Source organism: Hydra vulgaris, chromosome 01 (assembly GCF_038396675.1).
Source record: "Hydra vulgaris chromosome 01, alternate assembly HydraT2T_AEP".
Taxonomy (NCBI): Eukaryota; Metazoa; Cnidaria; class Hydrozoa; order Anthoathecata; family Hydridae; genus Hydra; species Hydra vulgaris.
The window spans coordinates 65,073,500-65,091,232 of record NC_088920.1 but is presented as its reverse complement, the minus strand read 5'-3'; the positions used below and the strand labels follow the sequence as shown (position 1 = coordinate 65,091,232).

The 17,733-nt window shown below is 28.1% G+C and overlaps 2 protein-coding genes across 3 annotated transcripts in view; both read left to right on the top strand.

The window, feature by feature from the left end:
* LOC100211630 (E3 SUMO-protein ligase RanBP2) overlaps window positions 1–1,592 on the top strand; it is a 113,520-nt gene extending 111,928 nt beyond the window's left edge. The window contains exon 32 of the mRNA XM_065788951.1: window positions 346–1,592. Coding sequence (XP_065645023.1) covers window positions 346–1,492 — 1,147 coding nt within the window. The 3' untranslated portion in view covers window positions 1,493–1,592. The remainder of the gene's footprint in view (window positions 1–345) is intronic.
* A 6,619-nt stretch (window positions 1,593–8,211) lies between these two features.
* Window positions 8,212–16,554, top strand: LOC136075529 (uncharacterized). Of its 2 annotated transcripts, XM_065788953.1 has the most exons (7): window positions 8,212–8,333; window positions 12,023–12,979; window positions 13,158–13,348; window positions 13,484–13,637; window positions 13,751–13,860; window positions 14,758–16,050; window positions 16,244–16,554. In XM_065788953.1, exons 2-6 carry the CDS (start codon window positions 12,889–12,891, stop codon window positions 15,067–15,069), a joined length of 858 nt encoding a protein of 285 aa, XP_065645025.1. In that variant the 5' UTR covers window positions 8,212–8,333; window positions 12,023–12,888; the 3' UTR covers window positions 15,070–16,050; window positions 16,244–16,554. The 2 variants fall into 2 exon arrangements, with proteins under 2 accessions (XP_065645025.1, XP_065645024.1); XM_065788952.1 differs by having other exon boundaries at window positions 8,212–12,979.
* The last annotated feature ends 1,179 nt before the right edge of the window (window positions 16,555–17,733 follow it).

Below are 17,733 nucleotides of genomic sequence, written 5' to 3'. Positions count from 1 at the left end.
CTACTTGCGTTATTCATTTATATTCATGATATAAAATTTTGCCCAAAACTTGCGTCAAAAAGTCCTTCAAACCGTAAAAGGTCATGAAGAAGCAAACGAAATTTTCTATTCTTTATTTGTTGTGTCGGGATATTATATTTGGTCCACCCTTTAAATAATTTTTAATTCAAATTAAGTAAAAAAACAAGTATTTCAATTTCCTCTAGGCTCAACACGTTTTAACTGTTTATTATAACCAACCATTTTTGTTATTATTACGTTTGTTGTTATGATTGTTTTAATTTTAAACAAAAAAAAATTTAAAAACTTTTTGAAATTACACACACACAAAATCTGGTTTTTTAGTAGCGATTCGAAAATGGCCGAAGAATCTTCAGATTTTAACGAATCACACGATTTTAACGAATCACACGTCTTTTTCGACCCTAAAGTTTTGTACAGTACTAATGGTCATTTATTTAAACATGTAGGTGACGAATACCAAGAATATAAAGAATTGAATGAAATTAATATTGTGAAAGAAACCAGAGGTGAAACAGCATACTACATAACGGTGGTTGACCCAGCAGGTAAAAAACAATTAATAATGAAAATTATGAAAAAACATGAACTGAAAATGCCTAAGGATTCCAAAATTGTATTCAAGTTTGACACATGCTACGGAAAGTACGCATTAAAATTTCGTGATATGCCTGATGCAGAAAATTTTTTGTTTAATTTTGAAAACGTAAAAAAGTCGATCGAAGTAGAAGAATTGAGCGGTGATCACAAAAGTCCTCAAACTGATGTTGATAAAAGTAATAAAGTTGAGTCAATATTTGGTGGTTTTTCTAATAAAATATCTTTTGCGTCATTAGCAAGTTGTGGAGAATCTGGATTTTCTTCTAATCTTGGCAAGTCTTTTGTTGGTTCCGGAACAACTCTTTTTCAAACAGTTGATAAAACGGATAATCCTGAAAATGATAACGAAGACGAAGTCAATATTTATGTGGAACCAATTGTTCAACTAAAATCTATAACTGTAGAGAGTGGTGAGGAGAACGAATGCGTTATGTTTAATGAACGATGTAAACTATATAGATATGATGATAAAAAGTGGAAAGAAAGAGGTGTCGGTGAAATGAAACTATTACGTCATACAGAAACCGGTAAAGCGCGGCTAGTTATGCGTCGAGATCAAGTTCATAAAGTATGTGCAAATCATCTTGTAACTTCGAATATGCGTTTAGAACCATTCAAGAACAATGATCTTACTGTTACATGGAATGCGTTTTCTGACGTCAGTGACGGATCACCGATCGATTGTATTTTTGCGGTTAAGTTTAAGAACCTTGAATTGCTGTCGTCTTTTAAAGAAAACTTTTTGGCACTTAGTGAAAGCAAACTATTAGATCACAAGTACACAAACGTTGTTTCAGAAAATTCAGAAAACTTACCTCATGTACTCGGTTCATGCGATCCTAGTTTGAGCGAATTTATAAAATCTTTATAAACGAGGAAAAAAAAATTTTTGAAGAGACTTTTTTCTATTGTTAAAAAAGAATTTAATTATGTACTGACAATAATCGTTTAAATTGTGGGTTAATAATGAATGCCGAGTCCTTGTCTTAATTGCGCGTTTTTGTTTTTTTTCGTACTGTTTTTTTCGTTTAATTTAAACAAAATTTGTGTATCTGATGTATGTATTAAAAAACTGTGTTTTTTAAATTCTATACTAATTTTCAGAATATTTATAGATAAGTTTATTTAAATTGCTAAAATGAACACAAATGAAACTTTTTTTTTCCCATTTATTCAGGTTAACTTTATTAAGGGTTTATTTTTTCAATGAACATAATACTTTACGTTCATTAAAAAGAATAAACGCAAACAGCAGTTGTTAGCAAACCATCCCAAAAATGAAAAAATGAAGGTTTCAAAAATGAAGATTTCAAAATCACTTTTTTGCTTTAGGATATCCAACTAGAATGCCATGGACCAAGATACCATATTTTGTAAATACAATAGTCGTTTTTAAGTTTTAAAGATCCTGGAAAATCGTAAATAAAATTTGCGATTTTATTCAAAAGTATTTTCATATGACTCACAAAAAAAAAAAGGCTTTAAAAATGACATTAGAATCATCAGCATTGCTATTTTTACATAAGATATCAATTAAAATATACAAAAAATAAATAAATTTCAAAATCTTGTTATTTTTAAATAGTAATTTGGGAGAAATAAATTCTTTATATTTTTAGTTTTGATTAAATTTTCGAGCCCAGAACTAAAAATCTTGCTAAAAGCCGCACCTGTAAAATCAATCACAAATTCATTCTTGATATGTACGCATTCTGTATTCTAGAGACAATAATCTAATTTATAATCTAAATTTAATACTCTATTACAGCAATTGATAAAACATTGGTCCTGATCCGGTCCCTGGGTTTCTGCAATTCTTTTTACTTCGGAGGGAAGCTGCTATTCCAACTTGAAAGAGAGTAAAAATCGTGCGTGCGGGAGAGAAGCGGCTGTAAACACAAATGTGTGAAAGATATAAAAAGAAGAGAAAATGGTTATTTAAAATAGTATTAAAATATTATGTATGCTGAATGCAAAAATTGATTAAAATGGTTTCATGATTTAAAATTACTTTCAAGTCACATCTAACTTTTTTCACCAAACGCAGTTTTGATAGATCTACAATCCAAAGTCATTAATTAAAATCCCTAATTTTAACTTTAAAGTTTCTCTGAAACTTTTAGGTAAGGAAAGAGGGAAGATCCTGTGTTTATACTCAAAACCGTCATCAATACTATGCTAGAAACCTATTAGGTTCCGGTTTATCTTGGAGAACAGAGGGATTGTGATAAAGAAGGTAGAGCTTATCACTGATGCTGATACGGCTCCAACAATGATTGATACTATTTTTATAAAAAATAAAATGGGACTTGCCATGATTGATGGTAAGGCATGGATACTGTTCTCAGCGAGCAGTATTTCGATTCGACAGTTTTGTTTGTAAATGCAAACCGCCATTAATAATCAATCTAGGTGTAATAAAATTCATAAACAAGAACCTAAATCAAAACAATTTTGTTCGTGGGGTTTTATGAAGACTTGGAAGACCTTAGGGGAAATATCTTAGAAGCATGTTAATAAGGAGAATAAGAAAATCCAAAGAGGTGCCACTGCGAAAGAAATCGATTTTGATTGTAAATGCTTCCGGATTTAGAGCTTCTGCATTGATATAATGGAAGTACAGCTAGAAGATTCTTTAAAGTAAGGATGAATTTATCAGCCCTAAAACCCCTATTTTGATTATAGTATGTCCATATATAGTTTTAATACAGACTTGCTATTATCTTGCATGTTCTTGCTAATCTATTAATCTAAAATTATTGTCAAGTAGTTACTGTTTAAATTAAAGCATAAATTCTCAAAAATTTAGGATTTAATTTGTGCAGCCGAGGCGCAGTGGTCAGAGTTTCGGCTAAAAACCAACAGCTTCGGGGTTCAACGCTGGCTCTAGCCAACAAACGACATTAGTAAGAAAGGAGGCGTGAACTTCCAAGTTTAATGCTCTTCCGCGGTGCTTTGCGATAATACCGTAAGAACTTCTGGGAGTACCTTAACAACCACACATAAAAATAAAAAAAATCAAGTTGGGAGATTCTATTATCAATCTTTTATTAAAACCAAGTTTAATTTAGATGACAGATTGATATACAAAATTAAAAAATGTATTTTTTACTTTGTATTTTTCAAACTTGAAGTTAATTTGTCACCAAAAGTTTTACTAGATGATTGAGAGTCAAAATTTAACATAAAATTTAAAATTTCATAGTTTAATAAAGGAGAATCAAAATGTAATCAGTTTTTTAGTAACGTCAAGTCAATTCATCAGAATATTCAAGTAAGCTAACAACTTTGTTCTAAACCATTGTAACTTCCACTTCAGTAACAGTTTTTCTTTTTATCGTTTTTCTTGTTGATTTTAAATACTAGTTTCATATCAGAAGAAAAAACTTCTTTGTTTTACAACCAGGTTTTTTTTGACAGGTTTTTTTTTCTTTACTGCCGTAGATGTTGTCATGTCTGTTTTCAAAAAAATATTGTTTCAATAACTATTTAAATGCTAGAATCTCATGAAATAACAATCTTATATGCTAGAATCTCTCATGAAATAATAATTGTCTTGAATTTAATTTTTTTTAAATGTTTTTAAAATGATTAGAGCTATTAACTAAAAAAAATAAAAGTGGTTGACTTTGGATATAAAGGTTTAAGGTTCAAATCAAATACCTCTGTTAGAAAGCCGGATAAAAAAGGCAGTTTAATAAGAAATTTGTGTGTTCAACATTTTATGCAATTTTTATAGAATTTTTTAGATATTTTGAAAGCAACACTAGTTTATAACATCTGTTAAACAATATATACCAATGAAGCAAAAAATTGGTGTAACACGCTGATGGTCAAAACAGGTGGCTACGAGATGAATTTGCAGCAAGTCCTAGTGACGGCGATTCCGAAAAACGGAACTCAGTCTCAGAGTTGGATACTTCAATAAAAGCTACTGAAAATGAGAATGACAAAGGTTTTTAGAACTTTAAACGTTGTTTAGAGTTTTGTAAAAAATGTTTGAAATATTTCTATAGTACTTTATACAAGTATTCCTTCAAGGCAACCACTTATTCAAACTTGTTTCTGACTTACGAATAACTATTAACACTTTTATTCTTATAATTGAGTTGTGAACGGACATTTAATAAATTAAAAGTTGTCAAAACTAGGCTGCGTTCCTCACTAGGTAACAACAAGCTTGCGACATATATGTTGATGCCGCTAGAGGATGTCGTTTTGGATTTAATTGCAGTTGACAACTTAGAGTGCCCCTCCCTCTTACCCTCCCAGTAGGATATGCAGCCCCAGTCCGCTCCTGTTCTTATGTATTTTAAGTGTTAATTTTTTAAAACCTAAAATTAAAGCTTTCATAACGATATTAAAATTTGTTACCACATAGTACCCAACAAATTTTAAATTTTTAGCAGACTTCTGGTTTAAGAAAACCAGAAGTCTGCTAAAAATGCAATGCAATATTTTTTTCTAGAGAAAATAAATAAAATGAGAAAAACCTTCAAGACGTTTTTTATGGCTTTGTCTCTAGAATCCTGAGTACCCTCAGGTAGCATAGTATGATTAGTAACAACCCAATTAGATTTTTTTTAAATATACCAACCAAGGTGTGTAAATTTTTTGTAGTTTTATTACATTTTACAAAATAAGTTTCTTGAAAAAAGCGTAATAAATATGTTTATACGCAAAACCGTTAATTTTTAAAGAAACAAAAAACCCGCCATTTTTGGATCTAAATTATCAAAATACGTACTTGAAAATAATTTTATATAGAACTGGGCAAAAAAAGATTTGGTTCATAAATATTTAGAATAGATTGTTATGAATAACATTTAAGATATACCATAAGGCATGGTGAATAAAAATGAGCAATTGCTTTTACTCAGTAATTGATCAGCTTTACGTGAATAATAACTAAGGAGTTCTACTTAAATTTTTATTCACGTAAAGTTAAGCAGTTTACTCAGTAATTGCTCAACTTTACATGAATAAAAGGTTAAGCAAAACTCCTAAAGTTTTTATTTACCTAAAGCTGACCAATTACTGAGTATAAGCAATTGCTCATTTTTATTCACCCGACCTTTAGATCTCGCGGGTTCACAACTTTTTCAACGTTTAAAAAATTTGTCCAAGAAAATAAATAAGTTTTATTGTTTACATTTTTGAAATCACTTTTCAGATAAAAATTAATCGAAAAAATTAGTATAAAGTAAAAAATAAGGACGCACAGAAATTAAAATGCCCAATAAGTTTTCCAACATACTAGACAAGTATAATAATTTTCTGCACTTTTAACTTTCTTTGGTTTCAATCATAAATTGTTATATCCTTTGGATAGCCAGGATATTTCTTCTAACATGCATCTTTTGCAAATGATAAGAATTTTTTAAAAAGTACAAATTCTGATAAGTTTAGTGACTCTAACTCATGGGTACTGTGTGGCTGGTAAAACAACATAGCTACACTCAAAAAAATCTTTCCTTGCGTAATAAGGAAAAAAATTCCCTTATCTGTTTTTCCGTAAAATTTCCTTCGCGGTAGTATACTTTCTATAAAAAGTATTCCTTGATTTAAGGAAACTTATTTCCTTTTGTCCGAATTAAGTAAATAATGGAGAATTAATTTAAGGAAATATTATTTTATAATAAAGGCGCTGATATCGTGTATGATAAAGGTTCCATAAGCCTTATGATAAGATATTTTTAATTAAGATATTATTTTCTTCATAAGAATATATAATATATATTCTTATGTCATAAGAATATTATATTCATATAAGGAATCTATATCATATAATATAATAATATTATATTAAGTTATGGAATCTATATCATACAATTATACTATTATTATTATAGTTTAAGTGATTACTGTATGTTCAATGCAAGGCTGGTTTGTGTAAGTAGGCTGTTGTGTAATGTAGGGTAATTGTTAAATATTCATGAATAATATATGAATGTTTCACAATTATACTTATATATACATATATATACATATATATACATATATATACATATATATATATATATATATATATATATATATATATATATATATATATATATATATATATATATATAATATAATATATTATATATATATATATATGTATGTATGTATATATAAGTATAATTGTGACACATTCATATATTATTCATGAATGTTTAACAATTAGCCTACATTACACAACAGCCATAAATATATATATATATATATATATATATATATATATATATATATATATATATATATATATATATATATATATATATAATATAAGATATATAATATATATAAATATATATATATGTAGATATATATATATATATATATATATTATAAGTTTTATATTATATTTATATATTATATTATATTATTATATTTATATTATATTTATATTTATATATACTTATATATATATATATATATATATATATATATATATATATATATATATATATATATATATATATATATATAATATAAGATATATAATATATATAAATATATATATATGTAGATATATATATATAATATAGTAATATATTATTAATATATATTATATATATTATATTATATGTTATATATTATTATATATTATTATATTTATATTATATATATATATATATACTTATATATATATATATATATATATATATATATATATATATATATATATATATATATATATATATATATATATATATATATATATATATATATATATATATATATATATAGTTTCAGAATTTTACTTATATATATATTATAAAATATATATATATATATTATATATATATATATATATATATATATATATATATATATATATATATATATATATATATATATATATATATATATCAGTGATTTGATTATAAAAGTGAATGTTATAATTTTATTCCCTTGGAGTGAGTTAAATTTATTTATTTCAGGTAGCAGTTAGTAATGAATCTACTAAAATTTCGGAGTTTTATATTATATATATATATATAAATATATATATATATATATATATATATATATATATATATATATATATATATATTAGATATATATGTAAATTGTAAATTATGTTAGTATATTTTACAAATAGAGTGCTCAATGTTCTTAAAGAACAGAGCAATAATAAATGAGTAAAAAAAACTTATCTAGCTTTTTCTTCAACTTTAAGTTTCACCATTGCTGGATCATCAGGAAGCAAAAAGATATATTTTAATAGCAAAAAGCTATAATTTTATTTCTTTGGAGCGAGTTAAATTTATTTATTTCAGGTAGCAGTTACGTTAATTAGTGAATCTACTAAAATTTTGGAGTTAATTTAAAAATTTCAATTAAGCTCTATTTTTCATTGAGAGTTTTAATTTACATAAGTACCTTATATATTTAAATACTTTTGTAGGTGAATGTATATATATTTTTTTCATAATAGTTATAAATAGAAGTTTTTTACGTTATTAAAATACCTGATTTTGTCAGGAACTCTATTTATTAAACACAAATATTATTTTATTAATAGTATTAACTATTTTTTGTTATCGTAAATATTGTTGTTTTGAAAAATATATGGTTTTACATTATATTGTAAATATTTATAGTTAGTTTAATTGTTATGGACAACTCTGTTTTGCTTATACACGTTTACAATCAAGATCGTTCGAAAAAAAAATTAATTCCATACAAACCTGAACAAGGTGTTGACGAGCTTTTGTCAACAGGTAATACTCTATACTATTGACAAAGTGCAGCAGCCTAAAACTGATTTTTTATCACTATTGAAACAGTAAATACTAACTGTATTTTGAAACTAACTAAAATAATATCTCCAGCAACAATTAGCCTATATTATATTATTTATTTATTACTATTGTTTTGCGGTAGAAAGAGGTTTAAGAGGTTATCAATTTTAGCTTTTTAAGGTCCATGCCAGACTGTATTTTTCCAGTGAAAGTAGTTAACTCTAAATAATTAAATCAGTTTAAATCTTGTATTTCTTTTTTAAGAGTAAGTAGGGATAAAAACAACAAAAGCTTTAGTCTGTATTATTATCTCCAGTGGCAATTGTTGTTGACTTATTAGTTAAAATATATTTTAACAACTCACTCAGCAGTCTGCATTATATTCAATTAGGTGTATATTTTGAGAACGCAGTGACAGTGATTCTATTAGGACATTGAATTGTTACCTGTGCCAAAAGTCCTTTGGGTCTGTTAATATAATGTTGTGGCACCTAAAACGTTTGCACACAGTTTCTCCCCATACTGATGTTCGATGTGGGCAAGGCGACTGTCCTAAAATATGTTCAAGTTTTCGTAATTTGAGAATACATATTACAAAACATCATCAGGAATTATATGTAGGTGATTTTGCATCTGTACCATTCTCCTCTAGTCAATGTGATGATTGTGAAACAAATGAAATCCAAATACATGAAAAAACTATGGCTGATGTAGATTGTGATAATGTAAATGATGTAGTTTTTGATCAAATAAGTATACAGGGAAGCATGCAGGGTTCTTTTATTGCATTTATTACTAAGTTGCAAGCACGTTCTAATGTTCTTTTGACAAATACCAAGTTTGTAACTGAGAATGTTCAGGAGTTGCTGCAAGATTCAACGCAGTTTACAATGCAGCGTATTCGATCTGTTTTTAAAGAACTAGGTATTGACGAAAATGTTTTCTGCGTACAAAATCTTTATAAAGATCTTGAAACAATGTCTACTTCTGTTGACAAAGTTGATACAGAACATAAACAGCTTGCTTATTTAAAGCAGCAGCAGTTGTACATTGAGCCTCAACCCGTACCTCTAGGAGTCAGGAAAGAGAGTTGTAAATCAGTTTTATCAGGCAATCGAGAAATAAAGAGTTTTGTAGATACTGCTCAATATGTTCCAATTGAAGTTTTATTAGCACGTATTATCATTGAATGCAAAAATACTTCTTTAAGTTTAAATTGTAATAGCCATGCCAGCAATGATGGAAACATTACAGATTACTTTGATACTAACACATACAAGAAACATCCTTTTTTCTCTAAATTTCCTGACACTTTAGTTTTACATTTGTACATCGATGGATTTGAAACTACAAATCCACTTGATCCACATACACAGATACATAAAATGGAAGGTCTGTACATGATGGTGCGAAATTTACCTTCCAAGCTACTTTTAAAGGAAAGTTCTATTTTTCTTGTGGGTATGTGGTATGCCCAAGATGCTAAAGATAAAGCACTTACATATGATATTATTCTTGCTCCCCTAGTAAACACATTAATGAAGTTAGAATCGGATGACGGCATAGATGTATCTGTGTGTAATCAAACAATAAAAGTAAGAGCAGCATTAGCACTTTTCTCAGCTGATAATTTGGGGTACCATTCATTATTTGGCTTCTTAGAAAACTTCAATGCGCGCAAGTTCTGTAGATTGTGTGAGGCAACTAAAGATCAAACAAAATTTTATGAGACTGATTATGTTAAACGCACTAAAGAGTCATATGATGAGTCAGTTAATTCATTAGGTCAACTTGGTTATAAAGAGTCTCATACCGGTATTAAACATGGATGCATTTTAACAAATTAAAATACTTTCATGTGACGGAGAATTTTGCGGTGGATGCAATGCATGATCTATTGGAAGGCATTATTCCTATTGAATTAAGTGATATTTTAGGCAAACTAAGTGATGGTGGATACATATCTCTAAACGAGTTTAATTTGTTATTGACAAAATTTAGTTTTGGTTCTTCAGATGTCAATAGTCGTCCCACAACTTTTTCATCTTTGATACATTTAAAAATGACTGCTTCTGAATGTTGGTGTCTAATGCGAAATCTGCCATTTATAATAGGACACAATGTCCCATGTGACGAACCTCATTGGAATTTACTTTTATTGCTCAAAGAAGTTGTAGATATTGTTTTATCTCCACGGGTTAATGATGGTTTAGCAAGTTATTTGTCACATTTAATAGGTGAACATCATCAAACTTATCTCAATTTATTTCCTGAAAAGCGCTTAACACCCAAGCATCACTATTTGGTCCATTATCCTACAGCGCTCATAAGATGTGGTCCACCGTGTAGATATTGGTGCATGCGATTTGAATCTCGGCATAACTTTTTCAAACAAATTTCAAGAGGTTCTCATTGTTTCAAAAACATAGCGTTTTCATTAACAAAGCGATCTCAAATTGCACTAGCAAATGCTTTTCTTGCTCACTCTCTGTTCAGCAGTCACACTGTTATTGGGACAACGAAGGAGAAGATTGTATGCCAAATTGAACCATGTGACGTTTGCCAGTTTATGTGCAATAATTTTCTGTTATCCAAAGCAGAAACAGTTCATGTTGCACAATGGATTGAGGTTGGTCATTACAGAATTGAAAAAAAAAGTGTAGTTGTGTGTGGTTTCTATGATGGTATACCCGAGTTTGGTTACGTCGAATGCATTGTTTACCTTGGTAATATTGCATTTATGTTGTTAAGGTGGCTTACTGTTAACTACTTCGATAACCATTTTCATGGTTATGCAATTGACTACAATCCCTGCTCAAAGCTTTTTAGCACTCAAGTTGAAGAGTTGAAAGATCATATTCCATTAAACATTCATTCCATCTTTTATGAGGGTAAAAAATTAAAACTTGTTAGTCCCAGATATGTAATCTTTTAGTCAGCTATTTTTCTTTGTGCTATATCTTCTTTTTTCTTTACATTAGCTGTTAAATCATGCTGACAATCAATTTTCTCATTTTTGTGCTTATGCAAATTATATTGTGTTATTTTGTCAGCATATTAAAAAATATATAATGGAGATTTAAATCCAAATTTAAATAATCTTAATACAAAGGAAGATAGTGCACACTATCAATTTGAGCCTTTTAAGCATCAAAAAAAATTATCCATTCGTGTTTTTTTTACCAAATTCATAAGGAATTACAATTTCGGCGATAATGAGTCAACACTAAAAAATGCTTTTCTTGCATAACAGTAAATGTAAATTACAATTACTTATATTATTGTGTTTATTATTTTTCATTCTTCTACTATGACATCTTTTAATATATTCAGAAACCACAATTCTGAATATATTTTCCTTTAATTTATTTTGATTAGTTACATACTTTTACCTTTCTTAATACGAAAATTTAGACGCCATAAAATTCTCTCAATAATTTATTATGCTAAGGAACAATAGTAATAATTGTAATATTTCATTATTGACAATAAAAACATACCTAAATCAAAACAGCCAGGAAAGACTATACACAGCAAGAGGTAGACTAATTACAGCTGATCAGAAATTAAATGATTGAAATTAATTTTGGTTAAACTTTTCTGACTTTTCTTTTTTACGAATTTAATTCGTTATGTACTAATAGTCTAATAGCTGCATTTTGTCTTAGTATGTCGGAAATTTGACATTGGTGCACATAGCAGTCTAAAGTTTGTGTTGGATAGTGATGGATGTGAAATTGATCCTGATGATTTTCCAATAGTTTTAAGGTCTGATATGTCGGTGGTTATACTCAAACCAAGCGAATGTTGGAAAGATTTTGTATTTTATGTGACTGTGTACAAACATAATAATTTATGAGTATATTAATGTATGCTGGACAAAAAATGCAATGGCTCTGCAAAATCATCAATTGTTGTGCACTTTTACAACAATTTTGTGAATTGTTTTAATTTTACCATTGTTTGTCTAGAAAGTACAAGAATGTCAATCCACAACAAAGGACACATTATTTTCGAGAACTAATGTCAGCAATGAAGGTAGCAATATTTCGCAAGTGACTATTCCTACTACTCCATCTAGCGAGGCTAGTAACAGAGACATAACTGGTATCAATGAAAATACTCCTACTTCTTCTGCATCAGGCATATTATCCAATCAAATGTCTCTGGAGTCATTCTTGTTACAGCATACAAAAACTAAACACCACATGATAAAATTGAAAACTGGAACCTATGGAATATCTGAAAGACAAGCTATAACATTTGTGATTGCTGCTAAAGTTATCGACTGTTACAGGAATTACCCGCCGAAAGATAAAATGAAAATGGTTAGCATATTTCTTGCCGGGATTTCAGGTCTCAAATCGGAAGATTTCTTTGAACCAAAATCTCACAAGGGTTTTTTAGCTAAGTGCATTGAAAACGCACGCGCTAAACTTAGCAGCAATGATGGACGTGGACTCCAAAAGAGGAAAGAGGTAAAGCTAGACAGACTTTGCAACAAAGTACTGCACCACTGTCTGATGCACTCTCTATGAATTCATTGATAACTACAGTTCTACAAAATGATGAGTTTATTTTCACAGGTTGCTGTCGAGAATTGGAGGAGTGTGAATTCTGTGAAGGTTATTAGTATAATGTACTTAATTCAAAAATATGTTTTCTTTTTTTATTTGTTTTTAAATAGCTGTTTAACTAATGAATATTGTGTAAACGCATTCATGTAGATTTGATTTTATTTTAATATTATTTAGTACTACACATTGTGTTGTGTAAAACATAAAATTTAGCTTTGATTTACAGGTATAACAGGTGATAATTTAAAAATAGAAATGATCAAATTAGCCACCTTGTCGGTATCAGTTTTTGGTGAAGACCTTTTACTATCAGCGAAGAAAACGTTCTGCTACAGACGGAAAAAGATCGAAGAATGTCATCCATCATATTTAGAATGTGTACATCAAATACCATGTTACTTGTCTATGCTACAAATGGTTAATATTTTGTAATATATAATGATATTGAAAACTAAATAAAACGGTTTTCAGTATATAAATTTATATTCACGTAATTATTTGTGTTTTTTCTTATGAGTGAGCTTATGATGTACAGATTTATTTAATGTTTAGCTGCGGCAAGATTTTTGTCGTATGTACCCTGATGCAGCTGATCGCTTTGTTGTGTGTATGGAAAATTTGATATCCTCTGTGCTACTTTATTGTTCCAAATCAACAGTTGAATACCTTCAAAAATGCAACACAGAGGGAATGATTGGAGGATCCAGTAAGTTAATATAAAAGTGGTATGAGTAGTGTTTTATGTTAATTTGAGGTTGACTGTTATTAATAGAGATAAATTGCTCATCATTACAGTGAAATTTATTGCATTTTTTATAGATGGAAAGACTATAGCTACTGTGAAAGCATTGCTATACCTGTTGCCGATGACAGGAAAAAAGCGCCTGATGGCAAAGGAGTCGTTTGATTTGCTGATCGCATATGGGACGGTGAGCATTTTGGATGCATTGTTTTTCATTTTTAAAAAATGTCTTATGTATTTCTGCAATATTTTAATTTGTTGCTCTTTTTCTCTTTTAATAAATAAATCTACAATTTGTCACATAAGAATTATAGTGTTCTATGTGACATTTTCAGGGATTATCTTTTTCCTAATATTCCAGGAATTCCGGATAATTTTTCTCATTTTTTTTCTGGATATTTAAAAAGTTTGCCGTAAATACAAATTTAAGTACCGTATTTTTTGATGCCCTTCTTTCATTATTGACAATATTTGAAATTTATTATTATGCATATAAGAGCTATGAGTGGCTCTTAAAAAATACAACTTTAAAATAATGTTTAAATAAAAGGATTTGATATAATGTTTGATATTATACAGAGGAAATTAAGGGAAATTTTTTTGAAAATTAAGAGGAAATTAAGGGGAAAATCATTATGGATTTTTTCCAGATATTTTCCGCAAACAATTTTCCGGATTTTTAAAATATGACCTGGATGATCTATTTTTCTATATTGTGAGAATTTAACTATCGATTTTTTATTGTTATAATGTTTCATTATATTTATAAATAATACGTCGTTTTTGTTATTTATCTTTCATAATTAAGCTGTTAATATGATTTATATAATTTTTAATTGTTTTTTTTTAATTATACATTATTAATTAAACATTTTTATTAATAAATTGTAACATAAAAAAAGCAGATAGTACCCTATAATTCTCATGCGACGAATTTTCTTATTAAGTTTTTATTTTGTCAAAGTAACGCTAACTTTGCACTAACTTAAATTAGTATTAATAGCACAAATTGTGAATATTTTAAATTTGTATATAATTGGAAATGTCATAATTTGCAATACATGTACTAATTGTTTATGTTTAGCCTGGCACTGGCAATTCTATAGATGTTCCACAAAACCTGGCTCATCCAAAGCTATACCTAGAGTTTTCCTTGAACGATGAAGACAAGATCACTGGGAGAATTGTGTGTGACGGAAAAGTTTGCTTGGCTGGATGTTCAATGGTGGAATGCTTGGATTACATGTTTAAGTTGTTTTGGATTTTCAATTTGGAGTATCCTAGCGGTTTAGAGATGTTTTTTAAATTTTTGCAATTTATAATATATAAGTTAACTTTTGGCAAAGAAAGAATGGTTGGGACTATCAATAGTGTAGCTCGTCTCTTTCAACTATAGCAATACTAACTAGTGATCAACACTGAAGGTGTATGAAAGTTGCTTTGTATGGTTAACAGTAGAGTATAGTTATAACTATAGAGTATAGAGTAGAGTATAGTTATATTCAACTATAGTTGAATATAAGTGTCAACAAAGTTGTACAATTGCTTCAGTTTTTTTCATTTTGTGTACTCATCATGCTGCAGTTATTACTTTTTATTGTATTTACTTGAATATTTAGTTGTTTAAGTTGCTTTATAAAATTCAGTGTATATGCTGCATTTATTACATTGTATTTACATTAATATTTGGTTATACAAGTGGTTTTGTGTGCTCTTGTTACAGTTATTACATTGTATCAACTTGAATATTTAACAGTGTAAACAATTTTAAACTTATTTTCCTGCATTTTTTATTTGAGCATCTTTAAAATACTTTTTTAATAGTTATTGAACTTCTTGTGTTGGAATTTATTGGTAGCTTTTGCTTGGTATAATCAAAATATTATTCCAATTCTGGTGTTAAAATAGCAATGTATAAACAAAGGTTTATTGTATTTTCAGTTTTAGATGCGATGTATTAAATTATGTTACTATTTAACTTTTTAAAACTATATTTCTTTATTTAGCAACTTAATGCTAGTTTAGTAACTTTTACAAAATAAATGTTCACTATTTAATAAATTGAGTATTATGTTTGAAGTAGTTTATGCAGCTTGATTGTTGGAGTATCAGTTGTACGTATCTACAAGATCATTGTATATAAAGGAGTTAAGTTAAACTGTTAATATAGTTAAATAGTTAAGTTTAAACTAAACTTAGATTTTCAGGTTTCTGTGCTATTACTTTATGCTGTGCTAAATTTAAAATTGCGTTTAAATTTTTTTTGATATTTGTTTTGTATGCAGCTTGATTGTTGGAGTATCAGTTGTACGTATCCACAAGATAATTTTATATAAAGGAGTTAGTAGTTAAGTTTAAACTAAACTTCGGTTTTCAGGTTTGTTATGCTTTTAATTTTTGCTGTATAATGATTAAAGTTGCATTTAACGCTTTACATTCTACTTATTAATATTACAATAAATTAAATCTTTTTGTATTGAAATAGGTAATATTTCAAAACAAAAGGTAATAGGTAATATATATGGAAATTTTTAATTTAGCCAAGTACCTCTTGTTTTTATTTTTCATAGATGCTCAGGTTACGACTCAGGTTACGGCTGCTATTAAAGCATTGATCTTTTTGTTACCGATGACTGGAAAAAAATGGTTAACAGCAAAAGAATTTTAACAGTACAAAATTGAACTATTAACTTTTGTTATAAAAGTTCATTATATAGTGTAGATTCACTTTTTAAACTGAACTAACAAATTTTGTTGTCCTGTATATATATATTTATTATTGTTTAAAATGTAACTATGCCAATCTTAAGTTGTGGTCTCGACATTTGTAAATTTTTACTGTGTACTATTTGTAGATTACAATTAATAATATCTATATGTACTTTGTTGTTGTTTTTATCGATTATACGTTTTTCGAAAATAGATTTAAACTTACAATAATAATTACAGTAAGGAAGTTTTACTCTAACTGCTGTCTTAAAATAAAGAAATCTTTTTTTCAGTCTTGATCTTACCGAAAAAATATCACGTAAAATAATCAAATTTTGCCTTGAATGAATTTTTTCTATTTTAAGAAAATTATTACTTATGGATTTGCTTATTTTAAGGGAAATAGTTTTAAGGAAAAAAATTTCCTTAAAAACAATTTTCCTTAGTTTAAGGAAATCTTTACCAGTGCTGTTTTTAGGGGATTATTTCCTTAGTTTTTCCCTTAAAAAATAAGGAAAGATTATTAAGGAAAGAATTTTCCTTAAAAACCAATTTCCTTAGTTTAAGGAAATCTTTACCAGTGCTGATTTTAGGGGATTGTTTCCTTAATTTTTCCCTTAAAAATAAGGAAAGATTTTTTTGAGTGTATTCCATTTTAAATGGATAAGTTTCAAAAAGTGTTTTAAAATGTAAATAAGAGCGTGATTTTCTAAAATCAAATCAGAGTTTTATATTTATTCGAAGGCTTTAGATGTCTAATAAAATATTGCATAAATGTTTTGAATTCAATATTTGTGACCTACCCACTTTCATAACTTGCCCCATTTCAGTTGGCTGGAATAAAATAATCTTTTTGAATTTTGTGAGGAAACACAAACATTTTTTTTAACATAACACTTGTAGACATGACAACGTAAATTCGTTTAGAATATATCCATAAAATATAGACTCTATTTGCAGTAAATAGTTTTTTAATAAAATTTTGCGAGTGTATGTTTTGTAATTAGGAGAGACCGAGGAGGCTTCGGTATCTTTTAACATTTGAACTCTCTTTATATTTCTTGATTTTCAATGTTTAAAAACTTTCAAAATTTTAAAAAGCTAGTCAAGTGTCCAAAGTTATCCTGCACGAGGTGTAACTTCAGACATGTATAATGGAGATTATGGGCATCACATGAATAAATACGCAATTTCAATCATTAAGGTTTATTTCTTATTTTTAAATTATTGTACTCATCTAAATTGCACTTAAATTTTATCACGTTCTTAAAACAAGACCTCCTGCCCTCTGTAGGAACTGGCAATGCAAGCACTATATTGGTATAAGCGACGAATGCAGGTTTATGATTAG